Source organism: Xiphophorus hellerii, chromosome 7 (genome assembly GCF_003331165.1).
Source record: "Xiphophorus hellerii strain 12219 chromosome 7, Xiphophorus_hellerii-4.1, whole genome shotgun sequence".
Classification (NCBI taxonomy): Eukaryota; Metazoa; Chordata; class Actinopteri; order Cyprinodontiformes; family Poeciliidae; genus Xiphophorus; species Xiphophorus hellerii.
In genome coordinates, this window is record NC_045678.1 from 2,980,427 (window position 1) to 3,000,780 (window position 20,354).

A 20,354-nucleotide genomic window follows, 5' to 3' on the forward strand; every position below is an offset into this window, starting at 1 on the left:
TAGCTTCATAAATGATCAGTTAAAAACAGCTTTAGTTTGATTATTTATATTTTTAATGATGATATGCATTGTATGCTTTTAAGCCAAAATATTTTAGCTTTAAAGAACGTCTTTCTACAATGAGAACGAATGGCAGCGTTACAGAGAGGTGAAAGGAAACAAGATGACTTCAGGAAAAAAAAGAACTTTATTCTTATCAGTCTGGAATAAATACTTTTGTTATATTTGATCATTTTTATCAGATAGAAAACACAGTAGCTTTAAAATAAAAACAAGATCTAGTTAATTTATTATATTTATTTGTCATTTAAACACACTTCAATAAATAGCTTTGCTTCTTCTTTTGTTCTTTAATTATACAAAAAACGAACTGTGAGAACAGCGGAGGGAACAACACTGGGTTAAAGGTCAGCAGAGTAGACACGGGTCGACACAAACACCTGCAAAGGCCACGGCGACACACAGACTAAAAACCGTTACAGATTTCCAAATGTTCACACACGTTAGTCCACAGCACGATGGCAGCTACACACCACGTTCCAGTGAGTCTATTAGAGCGCGAGTCTGAACAGACGTGTCGTCGTACAGCACGCTGAAGAACACAATCAGAGCGAGTCCATAAGACACGCAGCTAACAGAAAGGCTGCGGCACCCCGATCTCATCCTCCCAACACAGACGCGTCTTCTGGTTTACTCAGCCTGATGTGCTTCCCATCTGTGTGTGTGTGTCTGTGTTGTGAGAGTTTAAAGTTTAACAGATTTGCATTTCCCAGCACAATAACAGCAAGGTCAATAGCCATCAACATGATCAATATTAGTCTAATTTTTGTGAGGTAAAAATTAGTTGACATGCAGTGATCAAACCTCACTTAAAGAAGCCCAATAAAAAGAGACAGGTTCATATGTAATTTAACATTTTTGTCAGAGACCAAGTACAGTTTTGTTTTAATTAATAAATGCAATTTTGTGACAAGGAATTTTTAATAACAGCACAGAGACTGGACTCCCTCACTACCCTAAGTGACAAATCTACAGGTTCTTAACTGCATATTAACGTATTACTGAACCTCGGCACTGCCGTTCACTTGCCTGATCATAAACATTGGATTTATAATTAAAATGTTGGAGTTGAACAAAACTCAGATGTGGGGTTCCTCTGGGTTCCATTCTTGGGTTACTTTTGTATTCAATTTCTACAGGCAATATTGCAGCATCTCTATCTATGCTGCTGACATGCAGCTTCATAGTTTTGTGTTATTGCAGACTCATCATTTACAGTGACGAAGTATTTGGCTTCATGAAATTAAAGAGTTAGAAATTCCTCTAGTTTCATACAGAAATGCATGTCAACCATTTTGGAGTTAATAGAGAAAGATTTGAAATGCTAAGAATGATCTAATCTGATCCTTAATTCCGGAATAAACTTCATAAAAAACAAAGACTGCGATGCTTATTGTTTATGCATCATTCATTTATTAATTTATTGAAGGTTTCTATTCCTTAATTTTGTAAATGTACTTATTTTAATGCATTTCCTTGCTTCTGTCCTTTGTGCTGATTGGTGTATAAGTAGTGCTTTAGAGAACACAGATGACTCCTATTTTACCAGTAGAGAGGAATGTGAACGCTGCACATCATTAATTAATGCAAGCACAACAATCTCACCAATAGGAAGCTCACCAGGGTGAAAAATACCTGACTGATCTCACAGTTTCACGTCAATCTGATGCTTTCATACAGATTGGCAGCGAGGCGCCTCAGGGATCGGGGTACGTCAGTCAGTTACAGGTGAAACACAGAAATATATTCACTCACTGAGGCAGAAAAGCACTGCACTCAGCTGCAGACCAGGGTTTATTTTTTTTCATCAAAAATACTGCAAAGAGAACATGTGACTGAGCAAAACGTGTGCGACTGTTTGTTTGTTTGTATGTGAGAGTCCTAGAGAGCTGGAGAGACGATGCCTTTTCTTTTAAATTTTGGGTGCTAGCATGAAAACAACTAAACTCTGCAGCTGTGATGAATTACGCTCTGATTCTCCTGGGCTGCACATTTTTATACCAAGAATTTCAGGAAATTAAATCCAACGATGTGATTGGCAGTCCATTGTCTGTGTGAGAAAGCAAGGACTTTGAGTGAATTTATGGTCAAAGTAGCTAAAGATGTCTACAGTCGGCCTTTCATACAGCAGCCACACGAAAAGTTAAGTTAACCAACGTTGGAAAACCATAAAACTACAGATTCACCAAGTACTTTGTTGGCAACCAGAATTAGCTGACTATAAACTGTATTCACCCTGAACGATGGCTGGTCATCCTGAACTGTTACAACAGAGCAGGATATCGACTGGTCGTTTGGAAAAGGAGCTCTCTGCCACTGTGGCAACTCAGTCTTGGCACGATGAAAAGGGAAACTCCAGGTGACATCACACCCCGGAAAATGTCTGTTGGTAGCTTCGCTACCAACAGATATTGTTGCTATGGCAGATCCAAGCGTCCACTCCTGGTGAAGTGCAACAATTCTGGCTGCTAAGGATAAGAGTTGCAGAAAGTTACCGGTTTTCACCAAAAGCGGTTAATTCGATGATGGAGACAGGAGATATTTCAGGTTAGGTTCACATTAGGCACACCTTGTTAGCTGCACAGCTACCCGTCACTGAGGCGATTCAGTGCGTCGGTGACAACATGACATCCCTCCACTGAACAGCTGCTGTTTGCTGACCAACATATATACTTCAGTTGCTAAAAAACACCCACAAAATTTTTAATACGGCAAATACATATAGAAATCATTTGGTTATTCTAATATTTTTGCTTTATGATTTTTCTTTTTGATACAAGTTCTGATGTGCCGCGGAACCAGGGGGTGAAGGAGCCAGATCAGAACAAAAAAATGCTGGTAAACTGAGCAAAAGCAAGCTGGGACTGCTGGAACCTCAGACTGATAAAACTCATTTAAAAGGTTTTTTTTCACTTGTTTCAACAACCTCTTCCCAAAAACACACCAAGCCTTTGCATTTCCTCTCAATACCGTTGTTGTTCTATCGCTCTTTCCACCACTGTCTCTCTAACCGCCAGCTACATAACGCAGGTCTGAAAGGCAGCTACCAGGTCCACAGTACGAACTTCGGCATGACTTCTTTGGGCATCCATATTGGTGAACTGACACTGAGCTTCCTTCAGCAGATAACAGGCAGGCTGAACGATTTAAGACAAAGTTATTTGGTTTGGAACGGTCCATGTTCTCAAGAGAAAACAGACTATTAGGAGTTTGTAATGCTAATAGCAAAGTCCAACTGTAGAATCTGTTTAAGGTAAAAAATAAAAATAACTATTCTCTTACATCAGGTAAAATTAGCATCAGTAGGTTGAAACTTAATGAGAAACAGACCAGAAATCATTGATCTCAGTGTTTTTGGATTCCATTCATTTCAGTGGCTCTGCTGCTCGGTACCTGTCACTACTGAAACACTGAGCTCTCTCTCCCCCACTTGTCGCACTACATTTTGCTTCTCCTCTCTCTAAACTGAAAAATGACTGAAAATGAGTTCTACTTTAACTGGGAATTTTCCAATTACCCCCCCCCCACCCCCCCCCACCAGCAGCCACCCGTCTTGCCCCTGAGGCGAAGGTGAACCGCCATCGTTTTCTCGGTCTCCACCAGCGGGCGCCCCCAGCACAACATGGAAGATTAACACTGCAGACGAACAGCTCTGTGAGCTCCACAAGCCTCCCGTCCTCCTGGAAAGGCGTCGCGTCTCGCCTCGCCTCGCCGCTCCGGGTTCAGTGGAGGTCTCCCAAACACTTGTCTGCTTCGCTGGGTCGGAAAGCAAATAAACCCGGCAGCGGCTGCCAGCCGGAAATCACGGCGGACGCGAGCGCAGCTGCACGAGCCCACGACCCCAGGCCTCCAGTGAGTCAGGATGGTATTAATAGACCAGAACCAGCAGGTACTGTCACTGTGTCTACCGCTCACAACCAATTATGACGCCCTGCAGGTCCACCTGCAGTCCAACACAACCCAGCAGAAGTTAATCCGGAGTGAGTTCCATCGCCTTCTTCCTGCTGTCACCTTTGCTCTGCCTCCGTTGTATGCTTTCCGCTTTAACCCTCCTCACCGTCTTGGCACGAATTACAGGAGACGATGTGTAAAAGCGCACGCGCGTTCAGTGCCACCCCGCTGGACCGCGCACAGGGTAAAGAGCTTGCGGTGTCAAATGGATCCCATCTCTTACGACCGCGGGAGGGTTAAAAAGCTTCCTAAACACACACAGACACACACGTTAACGGGTCAGAGTCGTGTGGTGGCTGTGAGTCAGCACATCAGCTCAGTCTCTGCTGCCTCAGGCAGCGAGGCGATGGAGAGAGCGGCGGTCGTCCTGGGTGTTTTGTTTCAGCCCAGGGCTTAAAAACAATCGTCTGCTTTGAAATGCCACCGACTTCATGGCCGTTTAAAACGAACCCGACATCTTCCACACAAAATCTTTGCAGTTCCACTATTTGAACTTGCACAACAGTAATTTAATCATGTAATTTTTTACATGATTACATTTCCCCTAAAGCTATTTATTTAACTTTTACAAAATGTCTTTTTTTTTCCATATTCATTAAAACTGTCACCATGTCATGACTTTATGTTGTGAGACAGATATCTGTGAAAAAAATTGAGCTCCTCCTTCTCCTCCCAGAGCTACTATTATGGTCTGCAGAAATGCACCTCTTCTGGTCAAAAACAACCAATCAGAGCCAGGAGGAGGGGCTTAGTGTTGTCAATCATCCTCCTGTACGCTGCTCAGTGTGGTAATGGTGGAAAAACAACATACTGTTACAGAAAAACTGTTTATCCGCCATCACCGGAGGCCATGCTAAGTAGCCTTAGTATTGGTGGCAGGCTCTGTTGTGAACCAGCAGTGGCTTAGCAAAGAGCAAGGGGGAGGGAATGAGCACTAGAGTGATTGGCAGCACTGAAACCCTCCTCCTGGCTCTGATTGGTTGTTTCTGGCTCAGTGGTGTTTTTCTGTTGTTAGTACTGGGAGGAAGCAGAGGAGAATGGTTGTTTTCACACATTGTCCGTCTCAGACCATAGTGATAGCTTCAAGAAATAAGTAAAAAAAAAAAAACATTCCTTTCTAAAAGTTACATACCGCAGCTTTATATATGAAGTATGTAACTTTTATAAAAGATCGTCACTGGATGTTTGTAAAGTCAGAAAAAAGCCTAATGAAAACAATTCTTTGTGTACACTTAACATTTTCTGTTATACTTGTCTTAAAAAAATTACAAAAAGTGCCCACCTGCACCACCTCCATACGCTGGGAGGCCAGGTTTGTACCGTTACTGAACTGAGATTGTGGAACAACACATAATTTATTCCAGGTACGCACTTTGGACACGACTTCCTCTTGCTGTTTTCTTTGCGACTCTCTATTTTTGGAATGTGACGATCATTTGGTCCACAGAGACGTGTTAGAGTGAGGTTCAGTTTGGTTCTGAATCGAGTTTGGTCAAAGCACAACAGTGTAAGAGTAGAAAAGTTACCGCATTAAAAAGACGCACGCATGATTCACGTCGGCTCATGGGTCCAGAAACACGGCCGGAGGTAACACACCATCCACACACACTGCGGCAGATATGTTGTTCTGCAGTTCTGGCTAACCACGAAATGATTTCATGAAGAGGTGGACTGATCCACCAACAGCCCAGATGATGCCTTCAGAGCCTGTTGGTAAATTTAAGTTCTTCTCCAAACCTTGTTAGTGATTCTTGATATGTTACATAATGCTTAGGAGAATATATAAATATATATAGTACCTTGCAAATGTATGCATTTTTGATCAGTACTCTAGTACCCCACACTGTAAATGACTCTAAACACACCACCTACATAATAACATGGTCTTGTGGATTAGATGTTTTCTTTTAGTGGGATGTCCGATCTGACTGAGCTTCATGCATTTTGCAAAGATAGAGAATAATTTTAGTCTAGATGCCTAAAGCTGGTAGAGACACACTGCTGAATACTTTATGATTTAGCCGAAAGTTCAACATTGAGCTGAACACAAACACACACTTCAGATCTGAAACTTTGAATGTTTGCGCTTCCACTTCACAATTATGAAATCCTCTGTGTTGTTCTGTCCGGTGCAATCCCAATAGAACGCATCCGAGTGGCTGGAATGTGGCAAAACAGGAACATGAATACTTTTGCAAGGCACTGTAAACCTGAAAGCTTCGCCTTCATTTCAGTGAAATGCTAACAGAGCAGAGAGGGTTAGTTATGCAGCTAACGGTTAATGTTCATGTCGGTAACTGGGTTTTGTTCTCAGTGTTAAGCATCAACTGCAGGTACCAACAAAAGCAGAAACCTGTGAGTGAATGAGTTGAGCAGTGAAAGTCTTCAGTCTGTTCTCACATCGACAACACAGTGAGGACACACAGGTAGATCTGGACAGCTGAGGCCGCTCTACATTCATCTCCAACACCCTGACCTGATCACCGCTCCGCCTCTGCTGGCCGGCCCGTCACCACCGCAGTAAGGCTTCAGTCTACCACACGGCTTAAAGGGATACTCCACCAGAAAGCATAAACCCCACCCCACCCCGGGTCCTTCACGAGTTTCTTTTCATCGACGTGTTTAAATGAGGGGGTCAGACGCGTCCGTTGCCGTGCGTGCTGCTCCGTCGCCCCGACGCCGGGTGGGAGGAGTAGTGCAGCTCGGCGGTGGAGAAGCTGTTGGAGGAGTTGGAGGAGGAGGAGGTGAGTCCGCAGGCTTCGCAGGCCAGAGCCAGCTGCCGCAGGGCGTCCAGGGAGTCCATCTTAGCTCCACGCAGCAGGTCGCTCTGACCCTGAAACACAGAAACGTGACTCAACTCTGGTTTGAGAAAAATGACTCACAAGTCTTTGACTTTTTCACATTTTGTTACATTGCAAATACAAACATCAGTGTATTTAATGGAGGGAAGTGGAAGATGACATGATTTTAAGTCAAACTGGAAGGAGAGCTACTGGAAGCATCAATTTTTATTTATTTATTTGTGTGATGGGGTGTATGTGCGCGTATTTGTTCTATCAACACACACGCAGGTTTACTTTGTGCCAAAAATAATTTTTTTGTTTTGTTTTTATTTTATTTTATTTTTACCCAAAGATGATTTGGACAGAGAAAACACTTTTAACAAAAATGACTTAGACCATTATTTTAGAGAAGTTCTGATACAAAACTTTATTGGAAATTGTTTGAGTTTTTTTCGAATGTAATGAAAACTGAAATGAAAAAGAAAGAAGAAAAGAAAAGAGAAAGGTGAGGGGAAAGGAAAAGAAGGATAGAGAGAATGAAAAACAACACCCTAAAAATCTGCTGCAAGAAGGAGAGAAAAAGAAAAACACAAAACTGAGAAACATCATATTCATATATATAGTGTGATAATAACAACTACACTCTAATAAATATTCCAAAGACTGTAAATATTGAGCATGCTCAATAAAACTGTCATTCATGCATCACCAGCGTTAGCAAGGCTGCTTCATTTGCCTTGTTAGCATCTGGACAGCAGATAGAAAGAAATTAAATTTTCTATATGAACAATTATGTAATATTTTTCATGTTCTCTGATATATTGGTCATACTGTATTTTTTAACTGAATAATATCAAATATAGTAAATTAAGTATTAAAATTAGCTGCTAAAACATGTTTAGTCGGTAATTTTACAGTTACAGCCTACATGTGTCTCAACTTATCTATTTCCTTTAATACTTTCCTCTCAGCTTTTCAGTCTGGTTCACTTAATATTTTAGTTAAATTTACTTAATTAATGTAGTAATTTGACTGAGGTGGTTCATTCAGATGTAGTTGAAAATATCACTTACAACATCACTTATTAAAAATGCTTTGTTATAACCTCTTTAAGGGCATTAAAATAAACTCAATATTTTTAGAGGTAAAAATGTTAAACTAATTCAATTAATATGCGGTATTACTTTTTGAGAGTGTTTAACAGATCAATTTTTAAATCTTGCCACAAATTCTGAATAAGACTTCAGTCTGGACCTTGACTAGGACATTCTGTCATGATTATGATGTGATATGAACCATCCCATTGTACCTCTGTCTGTACTTAGAAGCACCCAGACAGGATGGTGACCCATAAAGGGGGGTAATATGGACTAAGGATTTTATGATATTTTGTAGTATTATCGAGATAACATCACAAATTATGATAAAAAAAAACGTGTATTATTTCTTTTTCAGTTAACTGCATGGCACTGAATTCATTGCGCCACAAAAATAAATGCTGCTCTCGAAACAAGCTTCTTCAGGAAGCCACATTCTGAAAGAAATGTGATTTATGTCACTAACTTTGTATAGAAACTGTATTTAATCTCTATAAATAAATCTCAAATTCACTAAGACTTAGCGATACTCTCGTGGATAAAAAAAACAAACAGTAGATGAGAAAGTAAAAACATGGTAGTCCGTTTTTTTTTGGTTTTTTTCCCATTACTGGAATTTATTGTGACAATAATAAATCAAATATCTTATAAAGATAAGAAATTTTTCACCTTAAATGACGAAAGTTACGATAAACGATCCAGGCCTCACAGTCAGGATGGTGCATTCAGGAGAACTCGTCAAGTTTTCTGTCAAACTGGGATTTACATGTAGGCTGAAAAGTTCAGTTTAGGTCTCATCTGACCAGGCCATCTTCCCCCACATGTTTAATGATTATGTCTTCAGCAACTACAATCAAACGTGACTTTACTGATCTCGTGCTGCCTCACTATTTCTGCCACCACTTGGAGGCAGCACACCAGTTGTTTCTGCAGATTTTTCTTCATCCAGTTTGCGTCTCCTCTGTCTCTCTCTCTCCTCAGCCTCCCTGACTGTGACCTGGATATTTGGATCTGAGCTGAATATTTGGATGGATTTCTCAGTTCCTAAAATGCACGTGGCGGAAGGAGCACTGAGATTAGAGGAGGCTTACTGCAGGCGCTCAAAACCAGGATATATCAGTGTGCCTCCAACAGCAGTATTTTCAGCATCCACAACATCTAAAGGGGAACTTCACAAATTTCATTTCACGCTTATCTGACAGAAATAACCACATGCAGCTCTACGCTGCCACGGGAAGCAAAATAAGGAGCAACTGTCACTTCTTCTCTCAGTTATTTTGATTTCCACCGGCCTCTGAATTTTCAGCCTCTCCATATTTTTGTACATTCGTCATTTGGTGTTTCAGCTGGCAGCAAAGAGGTGCTACATATAGAGCTTAGGAATAGAATTCATCTGCCGAAAAACAAATGCAACATTTTTTTCTGTTATAACCACAAACTTTAAAGTCTTGGGGAATTTTTTATGACAGACCATCACAGTGGCAAGAGTCCAAACTTGTTGTAAAAAGGGACAAAATCATCAACTCAAGAGCACTCAGGGCCAAAACCTTAAACAGTTTTAAAAAGCTAAAATCAGACAAATAAATCTTTCACATCACAACAACCTCAACAATAAAGTAATTTTTAATTAGTTTTGGCGTTCGGATGAGGTGTTTTTTTTCTTGGGCTGTATTAATATTAATTTATTTTGCAAAACATTAATCGAAGCAATTTCTACCATTGCATGAGTCACATGATCAACAACTGGATGTTGCTGCTGGTGCAAGTCACAAAGAAGACGACAACAGGAAGTGACTGGAGGACTGGGACGCACCGCAAAAACAAACTTGCAACAATGGAGACATTGCAATTTTAAAATTATATATTTTCTTTAAGTTGCAGAATATTGACAAAGTTTTGTGACTTTTTGTAATGGAACCGTAGCTAGTGACTACTTGTCACCTTTTAAATGTTTAACATGTTCCTATGGTCAAATTATCATTTTGTTGTTTGTTTTTTTTTCTTTGTGGCACCATCATTTTTGTCCAGGCTTGTTTCATTAGTTTACTTTTTTAATGATTCTTCTGAACCATATTTCAAAACAATGCCTGATTTTCATTGGTTCATTTTCGGTAATTGTTTTACTTGTTATTACTTTTGTCAGTTACTTCAGTCACCACTGGGGTCTTTTCGGTCATTTCCAGAGGGGAACCAACAATTCTCTCCATGTGTGTAAAAAACTGAAGTGAAGCTTTCTTCATGTAAGTATAGATTTTTCCTGCTGCTCCATGTCAACACAGTTAGACCATCTGCCATTTGCTATGAAATTCTCCTGATATGATAACCTTAAATAAAAACTCCCTGAATTTCATTGAGTCGTGGTATTTATGTCATGATTTAACTGAGCTCATGTTGAATAAATCCAATTTGTTCTACTGCAGCTAACACAGAACCTTGATTACAATGTGTGGATTTAATGAAAATACAAAATAAACATGCGCTTTATTTAGTACTAGTTTTTAAGTGCCTAACAGACATGCTGCTTGTTACTTGCTAACTTTAGTTAACTAATGTTAGCTACTGACTAAAGTTTAGTTGGCACCTTTAGTTAGTAGCTTGCCAACTTTATTTAGCAATTTACTAAAACTTACAAAAATTCCAGCTTCTGTAATTACAGCAAGTAATTTTAGTTAATGTTTTTAGGTTGCACTGCTAATAAAGATAGGTGGCGCTCTTTTAGTGTCCACATCACAATAGGGAGAAACAAATAGAAAGCAGGAGCCAGAAACTGTTTCGATGAAGTCATTTTCTTTTTATATAAACAGTTTCAAGTCAAAAATTGAAGATATAATAATAAAAGTTAAGCTTTGGGTGTCGTTTAAGTAACTGCAACATACTTAGATTTATTAAGCTAACTTAAGTTATGCTCACTGAAATTGCACAGGTTAACGTCGCTCAATCAGCTACTTTAATGAAAACAATAACATTCAAGAAGAAATGTTGAGGCAACAAGTTAAGGTGAACTAACCAAATTTTACAGTGTATGAGTAATGAAGCACACAGGAACTCGTTGTGTATTGATCGTGTATTAAGCTGGTGCACTAAGCCCTCCACTCAGACTGAGCTTCCCCTCCTCCCAGTTTGTGTGCTGGTACCTTGAGGACGGTGATGTTCCAGGTGAAACTCTCCACCGCCTTGTTCATCTTCCGTCCCTTCAGCCCCTCCTTCTCACAGAGCCGGGACAGGTCCTCATGGAGGTCCATTCCTGACAAACACAAACAGGAGATAATGACAAAAATAACGTACGCATATAACAGCAGCACGTCTTGATGGGTGCGTTGTCATAGGAAACGGTTAATGTTTCTGAAATTTGCATTGGTCGTCCAAGGTCAGCAGTGATCAGTGACAGTGACTGGGTTTAAAAGCACATGCAGGGTTGCTACTGAATAAGTAGGCGATGGAGCTTCATATGGACACGTCGCAGCGTGGCGACACACACGCAGCGTGGCAACACACGCAGCGTGGCAACACACGCAGCGTGGCGACACACACGCAGCGTACCGCCCCCCCAGCTTCCTGCTGGAGGCCAACAATGAGATGACCGCTACTGGTTTTAGCTATCTAGTTGTCAACATAATGCGCCAAATCTTAAATGTACGCATGACATATAAAAAAAGCGACTAATTGTCAACACTATGACAACTACTGTAGATAACAAGGTCAGGAAAAAGTTTTCATTAAAAAAAATATTGAGGAAGAGGGGAGGTCAGTTATGCTAGCTTGACTTTGATAACCTTCAGATGTAGATGTGCTGCAGAATTCTGTTAGTTTTGGATCAATTAAAAAAAAAGGTGATCCTCACACCAACTCTGACAGATTAGCAGTTGAGTAGGGGATTAAATTAGCTAATCTACCACAGAGATCACTTATTAATAATCGCAAAATAAACATCAAGACTGAAAACTGAAAACTGTGGCGGACTGAATGTTCTGTTCTTTGTGTGGGAAATGTTTGCGTGTTTTTTGGTGTCGACTCCTGATACACTTGTGACAACATTGCTATAAATGTATCAATTGACTGTTGTCAGTCAGTTACTATGTCAACGAGTCTGTGTAGCATAGCCGACACAGAGGCAGAGAAAAGAAGAATATGAGTGGTTTTGAATTGTTCTTAAATGGTTTTTCTGTGTTATTTGCTCTTTGCTGTTGTGCGCTGTGCTAAATGAATAACACCTACCTCTCCAGGTTTCATTTTGTTAACAGCATTGTTTCACTGCAGCAGCCCGGCTACGGATGGCACGTAAAGGAATCGTCTTTTTGCCTTCCGGAAATTGTGCATGCGTGAAATTTCCGGATGTAAACAGTAACATGCAACATGCCTACAGCAGTTACTGCACTTCTGTCCAGCAGAGCAGTTAATACATTCATGACCCACTCATTTCTGTGGGTATTGATACATGCAGAACTTCATGTCTTCAGACTTTACCTTCCCTGTGCACCTGGTCGATCCTCTCCTGAACACCGTCTGCGTTCTCAATCAGCTGTTTCTGGGCGGAGATCATCTGAACAGGAGAACAGAGAGCGAGGTTGAGCTCACAGAACATTTAGTTTGGTGTTGATTCAGAGCTCCCGCTTCATTGATCAACAAGAATGTGAAGTCTATTCTGTTTCCCTGACAAATATGTTATTATTTTTAACATTTTTATCCTTTATGCTCACGTGTTACTTTCTCTCCCATCATCGGTTAGGAATGCCGTAAATGGTGCTATGGAAATAAACTTGTCTTGCCTTAACCAAGTTTTGTGGATGGAAATAAAAAGACTAAGTCCTGGCACACACACACACACACACACACACACCCACATGCACAAAGGAGACAGTAATCCAGCACACTCAGGAAGGGTGAAGAGTTGTTTTCTAAGAGTGCAGGTGACACCAGCCGTTGCTTCCTGTCACTGACCTGCTGGCTTCACATCCACACACACCCACACACACACACACACTGCTAACTGAGCAGCTACAGCAGGCTGCTCAGGAAGGGAAGCTCTGTGTGTTCTGAGGTGTGTGTAGGTGTGAATAACTGACAACAGGTGGGAGAGACTCAGCTGCAGCAGGAGATGGAGGGAGTAGGAAGAGGTGCAGCTGGCAGTCCCACTGTGTGTGCGGGGGCGTGTGGGGGTGTGTGAGAGGAAGTATGTGGGTGATTGTTACATGCATGACACTGCAGTGTTTTCCACCCTGATCCCATTAAATCAACCAGTAACAAGAATGAAGATAAAATCAAGAAATCCAAAGAATTGTAGAATGTGTATGTGTGTGTGTGCGGGGGTGTGTGTGAAAGGGTGAAGTGTTTTTCTAAAAGGCATGATAAAAATGTGTTTCATTCAGCTTTTGGTTCCAGCAAAGTTTCATTCAAAACAAATCCAGGGCTGTCATTAGCTAAAGTGACTGGTAGTCAGACTGCTGGAGCTTGAGAAAACAAGCACATCATTAGGCGTATGGCGGACCCCAAAGTAAAGTCAAATTAGGGGCTTTAGTGGCTTAAATGGAATAAATTGCAGCCTGTGGAACTGATTACTTGTTTCCATTCCTCTGTAGGTCCATTTTAGGCAAACCTCGAAAACTATTCTAACAAAAGTGGGGAAAGGCCGATGTGATGTGATGTGATTTGATTTGAAAGTCTCTTTTACTCCTACAGAGATCAACAGTTTTAAGAAGAATTGAAAGCCCCAAAAAGGGGCAGTTTGAATTTTTTGCCGAGGGGTTTTATGAGAGATTTTAGGCTAGGTTTACATGCTAGCTGGAAACAGCCCACCTCTGTCTCCCATGAACAAAGTGCTGATGTAACACATGTACCTTATGAATGGATCATTAACCAACATCAGGGTTTCCCCCAGAACACTTGTTAAGCCCCGTGGTCGGGGCGCCGAGGTGGTCAACCGGTGGTCCACTGTGGTTTTGTATTAAAAGATGTTAAGTAGACAGGAAATGTAAAAATATTACTGGGTAATTATATGTTACGGGGAAACATCGCCAGTGAAACAATTTTTAAACCCACAACTGGTCTTAAAACCAACAAATCAGAAAACACAATTAAAATGAATATTAATTATTTGCACTTTTATTTAATCCAAATTAAGTCAGCAGCTCCATAAGGCCCCCAGGGCTTCAGGGGCCCATAAATGCTAATATTTTAACACAGACCACAGATACATAAATGCAACATTTGTTTATTGAGATGATCAATGCTGCTAAATTTGATTTAATGGTTTCAGCATACATAAATTAAAAGATTTTAAATTGTTTAACATTTATACGTAAGATTTAAAGCAGCTGGCAAGTTTACTTTGTAAAAGTTCAAAGAACAATATTCATAGTTAAATTGTTTTGTTACCATAGCAACAGTCTGATGGTGTGAGTTTAATCTTTGAGTTTGAGATCTGTTTGGCCACAAATACAAATTAGTAAACTGCAATTATAACTTATTGCTTTTTAGGTTGGCCAGTTAAACTACTCCCCTTCTCCCAGATTTCACTAAATCTAACACAGAAGCTGTTAGAGTTGCTGATGTTTTTAGCAGCAAGAGGGGCCCCTAAGTCAAATTCTGCTCAAGGCCTCATACAGCCTTGGACCGGCCCTGCATGACTTAAATCCGCTGCACTGCGCAGAGATGAGGAACAAACAGGAGATTTAATTTAATGCTGCTAATGTGGCTTTAGTAGCTTTTCCATTTCGTGTTTGTTGAGTTTCTAACAAGGGGACACAGAAACTGTTTTGGTTGGTCCAGTTTATGGGACGAGTTTCTCAGATCTCCGCGCGGCCGCGCACATTAACTGTCTAAGTGGGCAAAGCGTTTGATATGGTTTGATGCTTCGTAACTGGAAAAATAATAATAAAATAATATAAAACCAGCGTGATGCGTGACTACGAGGCGAGTGTGAAAGCTCCTCACCGGCCTGAACCTGCATGATGAGGTTAGCGCTGGTTTGTTAACCACTAACGCTCCGACTAACCAGGACCAGACATAAACTTAATCAGCGCAGACGGAGCCGGGCGCTGGGCAGCGTGTTGAGATGGAAAAGCCTCACAAAATTCTTTGTCCACAAATATAAATCATTCTCACCACTCGTTAAACGAACCTCTGAAAGTTATTCCAAGTTATTCCTGCGGTTCATGTAGAGCTGCTCACCCAGAGTTAACGCGGCGGGGTTTAAACTCCTACCTTGATCAAAAACTCTGGAAAGAAACATAATTCCTCACAGGGGATTGATGTAAATATTAATACAGGTCAGCCTGTGTCCAGTTTGAGTGAAAGGAGGCGCGCAATCTGCGCTGAGGTAACTTAAGACATCCAGCTGCTGCAGCGTTTGAGGCAACGCGCAGAGGCGCCAGCGGTGTGATTGGTCCTGCTATAAATGCATAAACTATAAACCTATCTTCTATAAACATATCTTTTAGGAATAAATCTGCTCCGCCAGTGAAATGCTCAGAGCAACAGAGACGCTTGCAATTTGGCTTGAAAAAATAAAAATAAAAGATTTTTTATTTATTATTATTTTCCTAAAAACATAAACAAGAAAGGCTCATAAAGCATGGCGGGCCACCAGGCCCTATAATATACTGGGGGAAACCCTGAACATATTTGGTGATTTCAATGATGCCACTTAACAAGATGTAATGTCTGTTATTGGTTTTCACATCTGTTGACTATATGATGTGTTTATAATATTTTTTTTTTATGTTTTCCCCGCTTTGTCTCAAAGGCAGAGCAAGGTCCACCCAGGCATTTTGCACACCTGAATGGTTGTTACGGAGATTAAAGGGTTTCTCAAACATGAATGAAATAATCAAAGCAACTCTCCAGGCATGTTTTGATGTGAGAATAACATTATAACATGATGTAAAGCTCAGAAAAGTCGATTTTATATGATACAGCTCCTTTAAAGTTTGAGGTCTTTCTGGATAATGAATAGATTCCTCAAAGTGACTCAACCTTTAAAAAGCTGGACTTAACCATGTATATTAATAATCTGATGGGAAATCCTTCATCTGTGTGAAAAGTTCTTTCCATCAGAGGAGATAAAAAAAATCTTTGCAGAGCGGCTTTCGATCTGTATTAGTGATGGCATTTCTACGTAAGAACCTTCATCCTTACTGAGAAACTAGAATCATAACAGTTTAAAACAAAAACAAAGCACCAGTTGGAATTGTCTCTTTTTGACTATTATTACCTATCAAGACTGGTGCAATGTTTTTCTTCACCATGCTCCTAAAAGTCACTGTATAACAAAACACAGAACAAGTTTCTGGCTGTAAAAACGGGGAACAGTCAAGGATATTTAAATGGTCAGTTGCAGCAGGTTTGCTGTGTGACCTCAAAGTGACCAATAATTCAATCAACAATTGCCAAAAATCTGTTTCCCTTTTTCTCATGTAAATGTCTGTGTCACTGGTTTTATTACAGTTGAGTGACAGGGCTGCACATACCTCGACAGAGGCCACTGTAGCTCATTCAACTCAAAACCCTGACAGCCCTGAGGAAGCTTTGTGTCCTCAGACTGATCAGAAACACTTTCTTCAAATTCTCTTTGCAGCTGACAGAATTAAAAGCAGGATCTGGGTTGTTATGGATGCGTTCTGACGTACTGACCGTGTCGTAGGCAGAGAGAAGCTTCCGAGTCGCCTCAGACAGGCTGACCTGAGGCTCCAGACAGGGGTAGCCCTCCCTCAGCAACATGGTGGCCCCCATGGCCCCCTCGGGGCTCTGGAGCCTCGTAGCCAGGCTCTGGATGCACTGCTTCAGTTTGGCCACAGTGGGGAGCCCACACTGGTCCTTGAAACCGGCGGTGGAGCACTGGGGAAGAAGAGTGGGACAGAGCTGGATCAGGTGTAGGGAAGGGTTAGGGTTACGCTGACCCTCACCCTTCTCCTCCAACAGAACTATGCTGAGTGACGACAGGAAAAAAGCTTGACACACACACACACACACACACACCCCCGCACACACACACTTTATACTACAAACATCTGCTGCTTCACTTGCAAATCAAATCAGTATCACTTGACCTGTGAAATCAGACTTGACCAAGGTGGATTTATCAGAACAATTTGACATCAAGCTGGAACAGAAAATCAACACATTTTAGACTGTAAAAAACTTACCAAGTGTTTTTGGTCTAATTTTTAGAGAAAATCTCTTGAAATAAGACAAAAGTAACAAAAAAGTTGCCTTAAAGCACATAAGTTGTTGCAATAATTGATAATATTATTGTTTTGAAACAATTTTCAGGTAACATAATGGTAATTTCATAATAATGCAAGAGCACATTCTCAAAGTATCAATAAACTTTAAACTCTAATGAACGTTTAATACTGGAACTGGAAGACATTTAAATATCCAAAATAATATTTTTTTGGTAAGCAACAAATAAAATCAATCATTAAGTCTCTCTAAGCAAAATTGTCCTTCAAAAAAATGACTAGATTATGCCAACGCACCAAACTGAAGACTTTTTTCATAGAGTTTTTGGTAGAAAAACAAAGAAAAAATTCTAAATCATGCAAATGGAGATTATTGTGCTAATTTTAATTTATCATGTGATTAATTGATGTATTGCTTACTGCGACAGGCCTACTTGTAACAAGACATTTTTCCCATGTTAAAAGTGAAAAAAAATGATCAATATTAAGGAATTACTGACTTAAAATAAGATGCTATATCTTGCTGAAAAGTTACTTATATTTTGGTTTTGTCTTATTTCAAGTGTACTAATATATTTGCATTAAAAACTAGACCAAAAATACTTGGGGACATGTCGTGTTTTGGTAGTGTACATGTTTTTAATTTGAAGTAGGTACAGCAGAAGTGGAAAGCGAGTTCTGTGTAACATTCTGGGTCAGCTCCTAATGAGCGAAGGGACTTCAGGCCTCAAACAGAAAAACGCTGCCACTGTGACTGAACGGTTTTGTCAACAGAAAAAGCTCCAACACAGCGGCTAATTATTACAGCCCACCTTCACTGAAGGGTGTGTGTGTGTGCGTGTGTGTGTGTGTGGGGGTGTGCATGGGAGTGTACGTGCAACAGCAAGAGAAGTGTGATGGATGTTAAGTGACCCTGGCAGATGAGCACACAGCCTTAGCAGCTTTAAGCTTTAAGTGAGACAGAGTAAAAGGAAAAGACAATAAAGCAGAAGAGCGGTAATAGAAGCTGCTAGCTAAAGAGTGAAGAGTGTTTCTGTTCAAGACCTGGTGTGTAGACATGTGTGAGCAGGAAGCCTCTGCAGTTGAAGATTACTTATATTTGTTTTTCTTTTCACATAAGAACCATACTTTACCCTTTAGCCGTTACTAATTTTGTTTATTTCATCTTTGTTAGTCCTGCTACTGAAAATATTAAAGGGGCAGTGTTATGTGTCTTCCAGGCACATGATGTCATCTTATAGCACAATCAAAAGACTGTGGTACCTTCCATTGTTACTAAAATGCTGTATAAATATGATATGACTTATCATATCATATATGATATGATATTATAAAATATAATATAAGAAATTATATTTTGTAATTTAACGTACTGAAATTGGGCCTCTGTCCCTTTAAAAATTCCTCTTTCTGAAACTCCGCCTTCAGGAAGTCATCACAGCATTGCTCCTCTATTAACTCTTTAACAACGTTTTTACCAGTGTTTGACTAAGAAGCAGCTTGTATAATGAGCTCAGCAGATGTTCCACCAGGGGTTTGCTATTTGCTGCTGGCTAGTCTGAAGGGGCTGAGTGGAGGCAGTTGTAGGGGAGGACTGCTCTGTGAGGCAGAAGCTTGGAAACTGCAGGTCAAAAGAGGAGAATTATAACGTTTCTCATAGATAGCTTTTGTTTGAATTCACTTGTATGCAGTGCCAATGACTGGTGGAGAGCTGTTCTCTAACATAACCATCTAATGTTTATGTTGCTAGTATATAAGGGAAGCATAAGCTTTATGAAAAGTAGAAATAATTCATGGCAGTTCACATGGCTAGATAAATGAGCGCCCTGCAGCCTAGCGGTGGCATTCTGTGCCGTCTCTTTAAAATAGCTCTGCCAGTACAGACTGTGTGATCTAAACGCCATGATGGCCAGCAGGAAGACCTGGATCAGTCTGAGCTCTGGGATCCTCACCAGAATCTCTGAGATTCTGGCTTGTTTATAGAATTAGCCCGACCTTCTGGATTTGCATTATTTTGGAGTCAAATAGTTGTTGGCTACCTGTGGAAGGAGCTGGAAAGGGCTACGGTCAGGCTCTGTGCTGGACTGATAAGCAGGAAAATATTTCTTTATGGCCTTGGAAGCAGTCTGATGCAGATGCTGGAGAGGTCATGCTGTATTCATTGTTTCCCAGCACATATACAGGGTTGACTGGTGGGCCTCTAGCTAAGTGAAGGTCTAAAAACTACAAGGAGCAAGGAGGCTGGGATAAGAACTATCATTTCCACAAACTTTCAGTTTAAGCAGAAATAGGACATTCACTGCATGAATATGTGATATTAAGCTAACAATGACGAGCCTCTGGAGGAGCTTTTTGTCTCTTCTGCACTTTGGGGACCTTCCCATGAAACGTCCTCTACTATTTCACCAGCTGAAGGAGGAGCTAAAGGAGGACTACTGCTGCTTAGCGAAGCCCTGAATCCAAGTTTATTTAGTCTGTCGTATGTGCATCCAACGTCTGTATTCCACACGCAGGAATAGTGAAATGAACTTCATTATTCACATATGGATAAGCTTTGATCCTGCTTTACTCATAATTCTTCAAAAGGAATCGTCTTGTGATTGGAAGGTTGTAGGTTCGATTCCAGCTTCCTCCTGCCTCATGTTGATGTGTTCTGGGCAAGGCACATTGCCTACCAATCTGTGTATCGGTGTATAAATGTGTGTGTCTTTGTGAGTGCGAATCTAGGAATGTGATATTACTCTTATTCTCAGCGATGAGAAAGCAGAATATATTTTGGTACTTGTGTATTCTTACTGTTTTACTTTTAGTCATTTATTCATAATTCTTTCATCTTTTACTAAGTCGTTTAGTTGAGTGTTACTAGCTTAGTGAGTTTGGTGATTAAAATAATAAACTTGAAGGTTGAATTCCTTTTCTTCATAAACTCTTGTATACTGGAGAGAAGTTGTTTGTCTTTATTCCATACATGTGTAACATCTTCAGCTCTGGATTTATGCATTAATCTATTGTTATTTTAATACCTCGGCCTTATCAGGCAGGCATTTAAGGACAATAACTGAGACTGAAATATTTGGCCGTTATTTTCCTAATAATCAGGTGGTGCTCCAACTTGGTAACTTTGATATAAGTTAATAGTTTTGTTAATAATTACAAGAATTTCTAGGTATTTATACCCAAACCAGACCTGTTGTTGCACATAAATACAAACAAGCACAATAAGAACACATGTACTTATTCTTTTCACATTGCCCACCAGTTCATGTTAGTATTCAGCGATAGAA

General features: G+C 40.4%; 1 protein-coding gene across 1 annotated transcript in view; it reads right to left on the reverse strand.

Moving 5' to 3' along the window:
• Window positions 1–277: 277 nt before the first annotated feature.
• The window catches only part of plcl1 (phospholipase C like 1), a 126,671-nt gene continuing 106,594 nt past the window's right edge, over window positions 278–20,354 (reverse strand). The window contains exons 9-12 of the mRNA XM_032566892.1: window positions 16,520–16,723; window positions 12,356–12,431; window positions 11,026–11,135; window positions 278–6,844 (exon numbers count right to left, since the gene is read on the reverse strand). Of these exons, the coding sequence (XP_032422783.1) occupies window positions 6,647–6,844; window positions 11,026–11,135; window positions 12,356–12,431; window positions 16,520–16,723 (588 nt within the window). The 3' untranslated portion in view covers window positions 278–6,646. The remainder of the gene's footprint in view (window positions 6,845–11,025; window positions 11,136–12,355; window positions 12,432–16,519; window positions 16,724–20,354) is intronic.